The 15,686-nt window shown below is 45.1% G+C and overlaps 1 protein-coding gene across 1 annotated transcript; it reads left to right on the forward strand.

The window, feature by feature from the left end:
* The first annotated feature begins 866 nt into the window (after positions 1–866).
* Positions 867–14,665, forward strand: Rab23 (RAB23, member RAS oncogene family). The gene is made up of 6 exons (XM_028775457.1): positions 867–1,080; positions 2,044–2,129; positions 9,747–9,903; positions 11,751–11,833; positions 13,018–13,110; positions 14,086–14,665. Exons 1-6 carry the CDS (start codon positions 926–928, stop codon positions 14,223–14,225), a joined length of 714 nt encoding a protein of 237 aa, XP_028631290.1. The 5' UTR covers positions 867–925; the 3' UTR covers positions 14,226–14,665.
* The last annotated feature ends 1,021 nt before the right edge of the window (positions 14,666–15,686 follow it).

The following is a 15,686-nucleotide window of genomic DNA, read 5'->3' on the forward strand; positions in this document are numbered from 1 at the left end:
CAGCTTGCACTTCTCTTCAAAATTAGATTCAAGGCTACTGCTCTGAAGTTTCTGAGCATGGATGATTAGATCTTCTCAAGAGACCCCCTTTGACAAGTACTTCTAGGAGATTCTTAGGACCATGCAAGTTTCTGAAATACCTGGGGCAACTCTGAAGACTTAGGAGAGTTCTTGCATTTCAGGTGCAGTGATGGGTTCCAGTAACAGAGTTTTACTGGATATAGAACAGCCAAGTAGGCTGGTCATTTTAAGAATGAGAAAATTGACTTTCTACTCTTTTTTTTTTTATATATATATATAAAATGTGCATATTCTATTACTTTGATTGTCTGATAAACTATGACTGGTCTCAAACCAAAGAATTTGTTGCGTTAATTTGTGCAGCGTTCACTGTAGTGTGTACACCGACACAGTTAACCAAGAGCCCAGTCCGATACATGACTCTACATTATTATATAAAACCTTTCTTTGGGTGCTTATGAAAAGGTATCTCTAAGGTTGAAAAACAGTTTTCTTGGGTTTTGTATCTATAAACGCATTTGTTGCCACACAGTGTGGGATTCACTGTTGAATGTTTGCATGTGTAACTTACACATTGCTAACATTTGTAGTGTATCCTTGGTCAGCAACCCTGTGAGATGGATATTGTTGCCAGGAAATTGGAGGGGCTAAGGAATAAATTTAGTTCTTCAACCCCAATGACAAGACTTTGTCTCTATGACAGAGAAAATTGTACGGATAAGTCTTTTACCTTTCAAAGGTTAACAAGAGAGAAGGTGGGCTGGGAGCCTCAGTCTTACAGATTATTGCAATGCCGTGTGATCGTTTCCTGATTAAAAACAATTTTGTCTTAAATGATAGGTTTGAGGGAGACGGTCTGATCTCCTGGAGTTAGAGCTGGTCCAGAAACTGGTCCTGTTTCAAAATGTTGGAGGAAGACATGGAAGTGGCCATCAAGATGGTGGTGGTGGGGAACGGGGCAGTTGGAAAGTCAAGCATGATTCAGCGCTACTGCAAGGGCATTTTCACAAAAGACTACAAGAAAACCATCGGCGTTGACTTTTTGGAGCGACAGATTCAGTACGTACCTGGCACTTTATCCCTTGGTTCTAACTTGTAAAGTGTCTAAGCTGTGACTGGAAAGAGAAGCAGCCATGCTGTCCATCCATGCCAGGCAGCGAGCGGTGGAGGCTTGTGGAGCAGTTAATGCTGTTCCATTATGTTTTTTAAACGAGGCTTTATGTTGCCCACACTGGCCTTGACCTTGCTTTGTGACCAAGATGACCCTAAACTCCAGTCCTTGTGCCTGTTCTCCCCAGGCTTCAGCTCACACTCCTGACCCTGTGTTTATATTTTTGAGACAGTCCTTTTGCTGCCCAAGCTGGCTGCAAGCTGTGTTGTGGTGTGATAGTATCTTATAAGTGTAGCACAAATTCAGGCTGTCCTGCCTCAGGGTCCAGAGCTGAGATGGCAGACATGTATCATCATGCTGACACTCAGAGGTCTTGACCTATTCCCTAGGAGTAGGACAGCACTGTATTTGCTGATCTAATCCTCACAGTAACATTTGGTGTCGCTCAGTGGTAAAGCACATGATGAGCATGCAAAAGGACCCGGGTTTGATCTCCAGTGACACACGGTGATAGAGTCCACAGTGGCTGTAGTGAGAAGCAACTACACCACAGTGGTTTTGTTTGTTAATGTAGAGGTCCACCGAGCTGGCTGCTGCTGTCCCAATTCTCATCCCATTGCAAGGACACCAGACCCATTTAGAGTGGTGTAGTAAGAGGAGGAAAAGATCCCACCCAAGGGATTCCGCTCTCCCACTTCCGCTGATCTCAGAGCCACTGTCTACGACTCACTGTAGAAACAGCCGGCAGACAGAGTGTAATGTAGCTGTACTTTCAGTATTGGGATCGTCCCCGTCATTCAAAACCGTGTCACTCTGAGAATCAACAACAGAGCTTTCAGACTTTTGATTTAAAATAAGCATGTACGTCAACCTTTCCATTTTGTGTGGAATAAAGTCATCTCTTGTTTCAGGGTTAACGACGAGGACGTGAGGCTGATGTTATGGGACACTGCAGGTCAAGAGGAGTTTGATGCAATCACAAAGGCCTACTACCGAGGTAAACTAGGAAGCCTTTCTCTGGCTACATAAAGAAACACTGCTTTTTTTTTTGGTGTCTTACATAGATAGGGTTTCTGTTGGCCTGACAAAATACCATGACCAAAATTAAGTTTAGGAAGAGAGGGTTTGCTTCATCTTACAGTGTTCAGGTCACACTCTCTGTCACAGAGGGAAGTCAGGGCGGGGACTCTGAGCATGAACTGAAGCACAGACCATGGACGCATGCTGCTTCTCCTGCCTAACACTCCAGAGCCCCGAGTTCAATCCCCAGAACCAGAAAATGACGACAGCAATAACAAAGGAAGTGCTGGCCTAGTGTGGTGGCTGTCATCTCAACAAGGGGAAGGCTGAAGCAGAGCAGGAGGGTCATGGCAAGTTCGAGGCTAGCCTAGTCTATGTAGCCAGTTCCAGGCAGCCAGTGATAGATAGTGGGATCTCAAAATATATATAAAGAAATAAAGAAAAGTTAGTTTTAGGGGATTTTTAAAGGCTCTGGTTCAGTATCCTTCTAAAAACCTTTTTTTTTCTTTTTTTTTTTTTTTTTTTTTTATGTATATGAGCACACTGTAGCTGTTTTCATACACACTAGAAGAGGACATTGGCTCCCATTACAGATGGTTGTGAGCCACCATGTGGTTGCTGGGAATTGAACTTGGGAAGAGTCAGTGCTCTTAACCACTGAGCCATTTCTCCAGCCCCCCTTCTAAAGATCTTGTAAAGAACTAAAGCTTTGTACTGTAGACAGTTTGTCCCACCCTAAAGTTACATGATGCCCAAAGGCCAGGGAGATAGAATCAGCCAGAAACTGGCCCGTCTGTTTCTTTCATGCCTCCTTCAAGATAACATCGGCATCTGGTTTATTTTCTTCTCCATGATTGAGTTTCATTATTTTACTTTTATGCTTTGGTGCTAAGGATTGAAGTCTGGGCTAGGCACATTCTCCTCCAGTCTGCTGAATCAGCCCCCTGGGTAGAGATTATAACCCTACACCACTGACTACTCTAGTACCTTTTAGATAATCCCAGACCACACCATTCTCTGTTTGTAAAGTCTGTTCGTCCCCAAAAGTACAAAATGACTCTAGTGCTGGGACTTGCATTGTAAACACGGTGTTTAAATTACGTTCTGTTTCCCTTGGATTAAAAGGCTTTGGTTTCTGTAAATTCATCCTTTTAACTGAAAATGGCCTTAAGCTTATAAATAGATGCCTGTGACGAGCTCTTCACAGTAGTGTAACTAACTTCTTATCCAGGTCAGTTAGGATGGCAGAGGAGTGGGGCACTGGTAGCTCCTCCGTTGTGTGCGCTTCTCATCACAAAGGGGGAGCATACTTCACACACCGGCTGAGTGAGGAGGAAAGGGCAGCAAGTCTCTCACGTTTGAGAGGTGCTTTGTTCTGTCCCTGTATGGTTTCTTTGAGATTCCTTAAGATCACTGAAAACAGAAAAACGCCTTCAGATTAGTTTAAGGCACAAACAAGGTATATTCATTTGATTAATAGAGAAGTCTGGAAGTAATATAACCTTTCATACTTAATTTGTAGGATTGTAGCTGGGTGTGGGTTTTATGCCTTTAATCCCAACACCCAGGAGATAGAGGCAGGTGGATATCTATGAGTTTGAGGCCAGCCTGGTCCACATAGTGAGTTCCAGGCTAGCCAGGGCTACCATAGAAATAGAGGGACCCTGTCTCCATGAAAAATGGTGTCTCCCCTGATTAAGGTTGATGGTACATACCCAGTGTTGTTTCTGTGTGTTTCCCCTCTAGTGTATACATGGTGAGTGTCAAATATTCTATTAAGTACTTAATGTCCCACCACTAGGATGCTCTTTCCTAGTGTCTGAGCAACATGAGGCTAAGTAGGGGAAAGACCAGTCTTTAAAAGAAAGGAATGTCCAAGTATGGTGCTTAGTCCTAGCACTCTGGAGGCAGAAGCAGGTGGACCCCTGTGAGCTCAAGGCCAGTGTGGTCTACAGAGTGAGTTCCAGGACAGCCAGGGCTGTGTAGAGAGACCCTGTCCTAAAAACAAAGAGAAAAGAAAAGAGAGAAAGAGAAAAGAATGCCAGGCAAAGTCATTAAGGAAGAAATTCCTGGATCATATAAAGTCTATTACCTACATGATCTGAGCTGCATGTTTGTTTGTTTTTGGGGGGGTGTCCTCTGTATCTGATGTAATATTGCATGTGATATGTAATAGGAATACCATAGTCATCAGTTGGGCCTCGTGGTGTACATACAGGTAACAGAGGGGCACAGTAAGGACCCTAATCAAAATCATTTTCTTATGTGTCCCTATGTCTACATTCCCTGATGCCTCCTGGGACATTTCATTTGCTGTTTGGAGCACTTGAAATAGTTGGCTATCTTTAATTCCAGTCTTTCTTGTATCCAGTTTAACTCTGTAAGCTCCACTTCATGCGGAGTGTCAAGCTCTAGTTTTAGAAGACATTGGTCTGCAGGATCTAAGCTGTTGTCACTCTCATTTGTGGACAATAACCTGATTTGTCCCATTGTCTTGCTTTGACCAGATTCTAGTTTGGGGAAGTAAAGAGAAAGTTACATTCCAGAAGAGATCAGATAACAGGACAGTATCTTTCTAATCCCTCAGCAGAACTACCCTTTTCCTAGAGTGCCAGATAATTCTGTTACGGGGAACAAGAGGCAGCAGCAGTGGGAAGCAACCTCACCAGGATCTTCTCAGTTCACACAGGGAAGCGGGGTCCAGGGAAGTAGGAGTAACTCTGTAGTATTGTTCATCCATTTCCTATTGGCAGGATGTGAGTCTATTCAGTATTATTCTGAATCCTAGCTGACTGTACCATAATGTCCCTTGAAGATTCGTTTAACCAGGGAGCATGGGCTACAAACTCCATCTATTATCTTTCATAAAATCTCCGTAGACCGTTTGTCCTAACCTGGGCATTAGGAAGTTTGGCCATTTCTCCATAGCTGCCTCATAGGTTCCATCTGTGTTGACGTGTTAACCGTCTGCTGTGCTGAAGGACACACTTCTTCCCACCTCTGTCTTTGAGTCAGCCTTGGAATGTTGTCTGGTATTTTTAGACCATTCTTGCAATATGTCACTTAAATTGACAAGAGTTCCCCATCTTTTCTCCTCTTCTTTTTTTAAATTCATTTTTATTTGATGTGTTTAAGTGTTTGCCTGCATGCATGCCTATATGTGTACCACGTATATGCAGTGCTCCTGAAGGCCACAAGAGGGGGGTCGAGGATGCCCTGGAACTGGAGTTCCATGGGTTATGAGCCACCATGTAGGTGCTGGGAATGTCATCTGTGGAGTTTGAGACCACCAAATTAGTTCCTATGGATCAGAGATCACGTGATTGGTGGGTTTTGTTAGGTACAATACTATGAGATCTCCAGGCCACATTTACTGGGCAAATGGTCACTGGACAGGTTCTACTGTGACAGGGAACATAGGCAGACTCCTCAGAACAAGTGCTAGACCTAGGAATTGGATGTATCTTATTGCAATATTGATGGCAATGCAAATAGTTTACAAAAAAAAAAAGTGGAGAGAATTTATTTCAGTGTCTTGGCTATAGAGGTTGACTCTGTAAAATACAGGTATCCAAAAAGGAATTCCCGTAGGTTTAAGATTTACAATAGGGCTCTTCCTGGGATTTTCTTAAAAGTCCAAGTTACACTGAATTAAAAGTCCTTTTCTGGGGGCAATGAGAAATTTGAATCTTTTCAAGAATAAAGACTTGGTTCAAGTAAGATGAGAGGTCTGGGTAAGAAGCAGGCACAACTGAAGCATAGCTAGAGCAGGGGTAGCATCGTTCAAGTCTTCAGTATTGACATTCTTATCACCTAAGGAAACATACTAAAGAATATTTTTAAATTCTCAGAAAATGTCTAAAAGGGCCCAGGCTAGGGTTTAAGCCCCATCGCTGGCCCTTGTTTGATGGGCAGTAAGAGGTGAGGAGGTGAGGATCATCCCACCTTTCTGGGGTCCAGATGGGACATCAGGAGGAGGCGCTGCATGTCTGAGGTGGGCATAGGACCCTGAGCTAGTGCTGCAGCACGGAAGGCAGTTAAGATGCCTGACAGGGTTTTCTCCATTGGGGCCAGAAGACAAATACTGGCTGCTTGATTCAACAGGGATGCTAAAAGAAACACTGCAAAGCAGGCTGCTTTCAGAGAAGGTTGGATGACATGGTGCGGGCATTAGGCACCACTGGCTGGCTGATGGTTAGTGAGGGATGACCTGGCTGTGGCTTGGAGCTCCGACACCCGCACAGACCTCTACAACCTTCCCTTTGGCTCCCTTGTTGTACTGGTGTGGTGTAGGGGCCGTGCACAGGTTGAGTCCTTCTCTCAGAACTCCTCTGTATTAGTCAGGGTTGTCTATAGTCACAGAACTTATGCATATGTAGTCTCTATATAGTAAGGGAATTTGTTGATGACTTACAGTCTGTAGTTCAACTCCCCAACAGTGGTCAGCAGCAGCTGTGAATGGAAGTCCAGGATCTAGCAGTTTGTCAGTCCCTCAAGGCAAGCAGGCGAGGAAGTCTTCCTTCTTCCAATGTCTTTATGTAGGTCTCCAGCAGAAGGTGTGGCCGAGATTAAAGTGTATACCAACACACCTGGATCTGGGACTTGCTTTGTCCCAGATGACCTTGAACTCAGAGATCTCTTTGCCTTGATCTCCTGGGATTCATAGGCACTATGCCTCAAGATCTCCATGGCAAGATCCAGGTCAGAAACTTGTATCTCCCAGTCTCAAGGATCACAGGTGAGCTTTCCAATTCTGGACTGTAGTTCATTCCAGACACAGTCAAGTTGACAACCAGGAATAGCCACACCCTCTGTGATGGGATTGATTTCCAGGAGGCCTTCTTCCCTCAAAGTGTGTCATTTATATTAGGTCCGGGAGCAGCCAGGGAAACTGACCTTATTTCCCTGTGTCTGTTGAAGATTTGTCCATGATTCCATGGTACTTGTGAAAGAAAGCTCTCAGCTTCCTCTCATAGAGGTCTTCTGGCCTCTTCATAGGTGGTGTGGAGTCCGTGGGGGCCACTGTCTCCCAAGTTTCACATCATCTTCAACTTGTAGGAAGAGGAGCCATGAACATTTTGTTTCTAAAAAGTTGCATGCTAGCAGCAGACAGGAACACAAGTCACCAGTAGGAGAGCTGACACCTGCGGTTTCTCTGGTTGAAACTCAGTGGGGTTTGTCTCACAGAGTGTTAGAAACTCCCACCGTTCAAATCCTATTTTTACTCTGAGGAGCAGAGTTTTTTAAAACATGGTGGGATTTAAAGCAGACTTAGCTCCAGTACCCAGCAGGGCCTTGGCTTCTTCTTAGTTAATAATTATTTCTATTTCTTTCAAGGTATTACTAAGAGAAAAGGAAAACTCTGGATTCCCACACAGCAGCCCCATTCCAGTCTAATGTTTTCTTCTGAGGTCTCTCGAGGCCTGTTGTCCATTTTGGGAGAACATCAACTTGAGTTTCTTTCGGTTTTGAAATGTCTAGGCTTTTTAGAAGTCCTCTTGTCCCAAAATAGGGGGGGGGGGCTAGTCTCTTTGTCAGGAAACATAACTGTTTTAATTACAAGCTCATAATCTGGACAGCCATGTCTTTTTTCCCCCCACTCATAATAGTTCTTAAAAGTTGATCTGCCCATACTGTGTGGCCCATACTGTATTCAAAGTGGCCAGATCTTCCAGCTTTTCCATAGTGGAGGATTTAACAAAGCATCACTCTGTCCTCTAAGTCCTCAGGGGACTGACTTTCAGACACAGCTACCTCCCATAAGGCGCATTGGTCAGGGAAGCCCCAGAGGTACCAGGAACAACCCAGGCTGTTGCCGTTTCTCACTGTTTCTACCACGTCCAAATGGTCAGAACTCACTCTGTATAAAAGACATAGAGGAGTCAACCTCAGCTGACTGGGAAACTCTCCCAGATAGCTCACTCTCATAGGGCTGGGAGGCACTGTGCAGGCTCTTGGAGGAGAGAAGACATCAGCATCTCATTTAGCATCATACACTGTATGGTACCATATAACAGACAGATATGCCTGGCCACATGTGCTCACTGGCACTATAGTATGCCAGTGGGGGACAGTTATGGGGTGACCAACTTCCTGACTGAGTCTGGAGCTGGCGTGCCTGGTACTGCAACATAATCAGAAGCCCGTGACTGAGATCTTAGGTCCCTGGTGGGGAACCTACTGCTGCCTTGTTAAATGGTGTGCTAGGATTTGTAAGCTGCCTTCTCATGGTTCGTGCTTATGTACGCAGGTTTGGGTGGCTTCCAACTATGGTGGGAAGCTGCTGGTTTCCAGCAGGTAGTGGTTAATACAGACATTCATACATGGACAGAGGTAACGAGTGCTTGGCCGTGGATGCATCAGCTGTGTCAGCCCCCACCCCCAGTCAGAGTGTGGGAGACACCACCATGGGGTGGAGAACATTTAAGGGCGGGTAGAATGGGAAGAGAGCTGCGATACTGACTTCCGGGCATGGTGTGGCTGTGGTACTCCATGCTTATCTGCTCAAGACCTGCTGTACATCAAGCCAGTTAAGATTTCAGCCTGGGTGAGGCAGGGGCCCCTAGCAGAGGAGCTCTTGCCCGTGAGAGTAAACACCAGGACAGGTGTCTCTGATCTGACTCTTTCCGGTTTCTCCTATGGTTCCATAGATAGTTTTTATTATGTTAATTGCCTTTAAACCTGTCAAGTCTCCTTGAGCCCCACCTCCAGCCCCAGTGGTTTATTTGGGAAGGAGTAGAAAGGGGAGGATGTTAGGGAAGGGGGAGCTTCAACATCCTGAGGCTATGACTGTACTGAATGTAGAAACTAATTCTCACTGTAGGAAACGGTCCAGTCCCTTTAAAGAACCTTGTAGAGCTGCCTGGGGAGCCTCCCGGATTTACCAGGTCCTCGTGGGAATGCCCTAAGAAACCCAAGGCCCTGCAGAAACAAGGAGACGCAAATAAAAACAAAGTCTCTTAGACACAAAAAGAGGAAACTGCTGGAGGTGCTGGCCAGTTGGTGACTGGCACCGAATGGGTCTCTGCAGCTGTCCCACAGGGAAGGGGACATAGGCAGGGGCTGGCCTACCCCAGTGTCTGCCCGGCCAGTGTCCGCCAGTCGCTCAGTTACTCCCGGGTCACCTGAGCTGTTGCATCAACATTACATCTTCCTCTATCCTGACATTCCTCGCTGGCCTCTGCCCATTCTATCACCTACCCAGGAGCTGGGGAGAGGCTGTGTTTGTTTTCCTTGGTCCTTCGTTTCTCAACTAACACTGAGTTTTTCTGAGCTCTGTGGTTTAAGCAGACTCCAAATGTCACCGTGAGGCCTTCAGCAAAAGCCTGCCGTTCCCACTCACTGTCCTTTCTGCCTTTAGGTTGGAATTAAGCCCCGTTTTGTAATGTTTAACTACAGCATGTTCAGTTTGAGTTAACTTTGACACTTGAACTGATTGTTTTTCATAACAAATTGTGCTTTTAATTTGAAAGCTCATTGACTGAAGCCTAAGCAGAGTATTTAACCGTGTGTTCAGTATTGGTCCAGTGGGAGCCGTGCTAAGTGGAAGTTGTCTGTGCTAATCTGGTGACGGTTTCCTTTTGTGATCTTGCAGGAGCCCAGGCCTGTGTGCTTGTGTTCTCTACCACAGACAGGGAATCTTTTGAAGCAATTTCCAGCTGGAGAGAAAAAGTAGTAGCGGAAGTTGGAGATATACCAACCGCACTCGTACAGAACAAGATTGATCTGCTGGATGATTCATGCATCAAAAAGTAAGACGTCTTGCCATTTTAGCCCGCCCTCCCTCCCACCTCTCCTCCCTGTTCTTTGTGGCCTCTGTGTGTATCCCCTACTGTCCTGTTTAAATCTGTATTAAAGCATTTCTCATACTGACTTGTCCTGAAATTCTTTCTGTGGTAGACATAAAAATCTGCTGCCACAGGGGAGTGTAGCTAGGGCTCATGTGCTTCTCCTACCCCATGGTGCACAACTAGATTCCAGCACGCTAGAGGCTGAGGTAGGGTTGCCCAAGTTCTGGGCTAGCCTGGGCTACATAGGAAGGGCCAGTTTTTTAGAAAATTAATTTAAAAATGGAAGGAAGAGAGCAAAGCCTTGTTTTAATGTTTATAGTAAGTAGATCTCTGTGTGGAAGGCATTAAGCAAGTTTTGTATTCTCAGAAATAGCTCAATTTAGGAAATTTAGAAGGATGTTATCTGAGGCAGGGTCTCTCCATCACCATGGAGACCACTGTTAGCCTTTAAAACACAGACTAAAACCAGCAAGACTCATAGTTAGCAAGCCCCAGTGACCCTCCTGTCTCCACACACCAATAGCTGTGGACTTTGAGGCGTGTATGAGACTGCACCCCTCTCATTAGCTGGGTGCTCTGATCTGACCTAGTAGTCTGCATGGCTGTGCAGCAAGCTGCCTTTTTTTAACCATGGGACCATCTCTGTGTTCCCTCAGCTTTTTTTAACAGTTAATCAATCATCCATATACATATTTTATATATCCGTATATATTACCTATACATATTTATTCCTTATTAATAATATTTTGATAGCTTTTGAACACTTGCTCTGTTTTTACCTTTTCTTTCTCTTACTCTCTTGCTTTGCCTGTTGAGAGTTAGTGGCTCTGTGGCCCAGGCTGGCCACAAGCTCATTCCCTATACAGGTGGACTCAGACCCATCGAGCCTTAGCCTCGTCCACGCTGGGCCTGCACACCCGGGGGAGGGGCTGCTCTGAGGCGGCTCACTCACTTGATGTTCTCATATTCTGATAACACGGCAGCCATTTCCTCAAGAGGAACCATAATGACGTGGATGACCTCTCCAAAGGCTGTCATTGGACATAGGCCAGTCTTAGTGACAGGGTTGGGAGAGCTACCCAGGGAATGCAAATCAGCAGTCTGGGGGTCACAGGGAGCCATTTTGGAGCAGGCCAACTACAGTCCTGTAAATTTACACAGTCCTCATGAAAATAAAAGTCTGTCAGCAGCGTGGGCACTACTGTGCTCACTTTGTCTTTTGGCAGGAAGAGGACCATAAGTAACTTACAGTGTGCTAGCTTCTGATGCTGTTAAAGACAAGTAGCTTCCTAGCACGATCTCATGTGTTCTAGAGTGACCTCCAAGTCTTGTAACTGAGGATGACCTTGAAACTTTGGCTCTTCTGCCTTGTCATTCGGGCACTCTCCCAACTGAGCTATGGCCCCAGACCCAATTTAAGATGTTCTCTAGAGAAAAGTAATGTATAACTGACTTCTAGGTATGCATTTTGTTCACAGCTATTGTGAATGATTGATGGGTATCCCACAAGAGGAGAGTCCTGCTCAAGTGCTGCCCTCAGCTTTCTCTCCATTTTAGTTAAGGGGGAACAGATAGCACCCCTCCACCAGCTACCCGTATTATCCCTGCACCCCCCATTACCCCTCACCCCCACCCCCATTACCTCTCCATTCCCCCTTTACCCCTCCACTCCCCCCCAGTGCCCTCCACCCTCCATTACGCCTCTACCTCCCTTTTCCCCCTCCACCCTTCTGGTGTTATAGCTACATTGGAAAGTCACTTAGGAGACCCTCTGAGCTGTCCTGGCTTTGTTTCTGATTGTTGTGCAGTGAGGAAGCGGAGGGACTGGCCAAAAGGCTGAGGCTGAGATTCTACAGGATGTCCGTGAAGGAGGATCTGAACGTGAACGAAGGTAATTACTGCAACACAAGTTTGGGTCGTTTTTTAAAAGGTTATTTCCGTTGTGTTTAGAAATTGGATTTCAAAACAATCTGAGAACAAAATTTTCTTCTTGCCACATCATACTAATTTTGAAGGTGTTCTGTTCCAAGGGTCCCTAATGAGTCAGTAATATTCGTAGTTATTTGCCACTTTCTCTCCTGAGCTTATAGTGGGCTCCTCTTTGCCAGCCTTTGTTTTCATAGCTCTTAAACCTAAGCTGTGGTCCAGCAGGCACCCAGCAGGTGTTCAACCCTGCAGCCCAGAGTGGGAGGAGACAGAACCAGCTCCCATGGGGGTTTCCCACCATCCACACAGAGTAAATAACTGACTGAAAGACGTATTATATAAATAATCTATGTATTCCTTGCATAACTTTTAGAAGTTACCAAATTGTTTTATTATTGTACCATAGTAGAAACTCCACCAGGCAGCGACATTTCTTCACTGTTTTCTAGTTTAAGAAAGGAAGGTTAGCCGGAAGGCGGTGGCGCACGCCTTTAATCCCGGCACTCAGGAGGCAGAGGCAGGTGAGTCTCTTGAGTTTGAGGCCAGCTTGGTCTACAGAGTGAGTTCCAGGACAGCTAGGGTACAAAGAGAAACCCTGTGGACAAGACCAAAAAAAAAAAAAAAAACAGAGTACGATTAAAGACAATTTTAGAGGCTTTCCTCATTCTGGAATCTTCATGTTTAGGTTGCAGCTGGGTTGTCATTAGGGTCTTTATGCTGTGTACTTTTCATCATTTGAAGAAAGTGAATGTGTCTTTCAAGACTGAACTAGTTTAAGCAGGGCGTGGTGGGTGCGAGCCTATAGTCCTAGCACTTAGAAAGTGCAGGCAGGAGTTCAGGCCATCTCAGGCCTTGTCTCCAAAGCAAGAGGATGAGTCAGGGTAGTGTGGTCCTGTGTTCAGCCTGATTCCAGCTTCTCAGACAGCAGAGCACGGGCAGACAGTGCACTCCTCTCTCCGCTAGACACTTCAGTGACCGGCACATCACTGTACTTCTCAGGGGCTGCTCAAATAATTTCTAAAAGTTGAATTTTAACTAAATTGTATTCTTTTAATCTAGTGTAATTTAAAATTTATATAGTAAGTATAAATAATGCAATCTGAAAATAGACTTACTTGCATAGTTATACTGACTGTGTGTGTTTTCTAGTTTTTAAATATTTGGCTGAGAAACACCTACAAAAACTGAAACAACAAATAACTGAAGATCCAGAGCAGACACATTCAAGTAGTAACAAAATTGGTAAGTGCGTGGGAAACTCCCGCCCGCCTGAGTGTTGACCTGGCTCTCTGTCCACTGTTGCTGTACGTACTTTTTAAAATGAGTAACGGCTCATTTCTGTAAGAAGTCTGGGTTAAATCTATTGAATTGTGATTACTGCGCTCGGTGGGTATCAGCTCTCCTGTACCGGGATTTGTTACTTCTGAGTTTTCACTCCACACAGCAGTGATGTTGTTGATGCTGTCTTGGCCTCAGAGGCTCATGGACACAGAAGCGGGCACAGTGAGGCGTGTACCCCAACTTTTAGTCCGTCCTTCCTCCCTCCCTTCCTCCCTCCCTCCCTCCCTCCCTTCCTTCCTTCCTTCCTTCAGAGCTGTGCAGTTAGAGTTGCCTTTGAACCGTCCAGTGGGTCTGTGGTCTCTCACGGGTGTTGCACACGGTATATCTTGTGTGGGCATGGTGACAGCAAGATGAGACTAAGCTACACAAAAAGACCTTGTCTCCAGAAACCAAACAAGATGATAGATACACTGTCATATGGTGTTTCTTCCCTGTCTACTGTCAATCACCTGTTAGACTGCAGCTCCCATGGGCAGCGGCTGGCCTTGGAGTCTGTTTCCCTGATGGTGCCCATGGCAGGGTTTTGTGTAGCTTAATGCTCTGCAGTTCATGAGTTAGCGGTTCTGTTGTGTGCACAGCACATGTCAAGGTACGGATATAATAGCTTCCTCTCTCACCCACTGGTCACTCTACCTGTTGGCCAATTTGGGTTTTGGTGTTTAGCCTCAGGATGAAGTTACTGGAGATGGGTAGCAGTCAGTTATAGCAGCACTGAGTTATAGGACGCTGACCTGCATGCTCAGGCTGTTTCTGTTCTAGTAAAAATGAGAGCAACCAAGGTACTGAATTCTCTATCTCACGCTACTAATAAATGATATGCACACGACAGGTGACTTGGGGGTGGATCAGTCACTGTGCTTTCCCTGATTTATACAGGTGTCTTTAATGCATCTGTTGGAAGTCACTTGGGCCAGAATTCAAGTTCCCTTAACGGTGGAGATGTCATCAACCTTAGACCTAACAAACAAAGGACCAAGAAAAGCAGAAATCCTTTCAGCAGCTGTAGCATACCCTAAACTGCTTTAGGGAGGAGAAGGCTGAATGCATCGTGCAGTTAAAGGTACCGTGTAGTTAAAGGCACCGTGTGCGGGGTGTGTCCTGCGTGTATCAGCGGGCCTCGCACCTCGCTCTGAAAGCTGACATTGTAATGTTGTTCTGACACGCTTCTCAGAATGTAGACGGAGCCCTCTGCTGGAAAATTACTGCCCTGTGGACTCACTCTAGTTTTTTACCTTAGACGAAGCTTCTCCTGTTTTTGAAGAGAGACCATAGGAAATGTCAAAAACAGGTTTTGCTGAATTTTAAATGCTGAAAACAAAACCAACATGACTAACTACATTGGTAACCATTTTACCCTGATAGACCAAGGAGAGATGGCGAGCATTCTTGTTCGGAAACTGGTTGTCAAGCTTTTCTGGAATGTTCAATCTAAATGCTTAAAGAACATACTGAAGGGGAAACCCGGACTTTGTGAGACTGCCCCGGTGTGTGTGTTGTTAGAAGTACTCGTGCAATATCCGTGAGGTGTGGACTGTGGGGGTGTGTGCATGCAGACGCCTGGCTTGGACAGAAGGCCTGTGCCCTGGGAAAGGGTGTGCAGATTCTAATTAGTTCACTCGTACAACTATTGTGTATGTTTCTGGTCTCACATGAGACTTTGGGACACACTACAGAACGAACTTGGACGCAAGTGTACCGTGTGCCAAACACTACCCCTAATTTTTACAGTCCTTTCCTATTAGACTTTGTATTTATGGCATCTTGTAAAGGCAGTTCCTCTCCGACAGGTAGGTGAAGGGAATATAAACATCTGAGTGCTAGGTCCTGTCCCTCGTAGGATTTTCCAGAATCTTCTCCATGGTCACTGTAAGCACAGTGAGCTTGTGCCTGGTACACACAGCAGCCTGCAGCCACTCAGAAAACCCCCATGGAGTGTGCACACTAGCTTCTGGCTGCTGACTTGAGACCAAACTCTGAACTTCGGAGATGAAGGGAACCGTCTTTGGTCCTGATGACAGATTTTCTGAAGCCCTGCAACTCAAAAGCATCCTTTTGTTTACATACTTGGTATAGCATTTTACGATTATTGCTTGAATTTTTCTGTGGCCTTTGGATCAGAAAGAAGCATCTGTAAAGAACTGACCCAGTATGTAAGTGAAGGTCAAAATGAGTTGGATACTAGCCTGCCAAAGAGAGAATGTCATGAATTCTATTAAAAACTCATTATTCTCAATCAGTAATTTTGCTTTGAAAGTATCAAAACCCATTTCCACAGTCCTGGTTTTCATACGACTTCAAAATATATAAAAGTGATTTTTTCTTGGAACATGTGCTATGAAGTCCTTTTCTTTTCTTTCTTCCTTTCTCCTTTCTTTCTTTCTTTCTTTTTTTACTTAATTTAAATAAAAAATAGAAATATTTCCTGTATTTCTCTTTTTTTTTTTTTTACATTTACCCTCGTCGTCCCACCCCTCCTG

This window comes from Grammomys surdaster, unplaced genomic scaffold (genome assembly GCF_004785775.1).
Source record: "Grammomys surdaster isolate TR1022 unplaced genomic scaffold, NIH_TR_1.0 255, whole genome shotgun sequence".
Lineage (NCBI taxonomy): Eukaryota > Metazoa > Chordata > Mammalia > Rodentia > Muridae > Grammomys > Grammomys surdaster.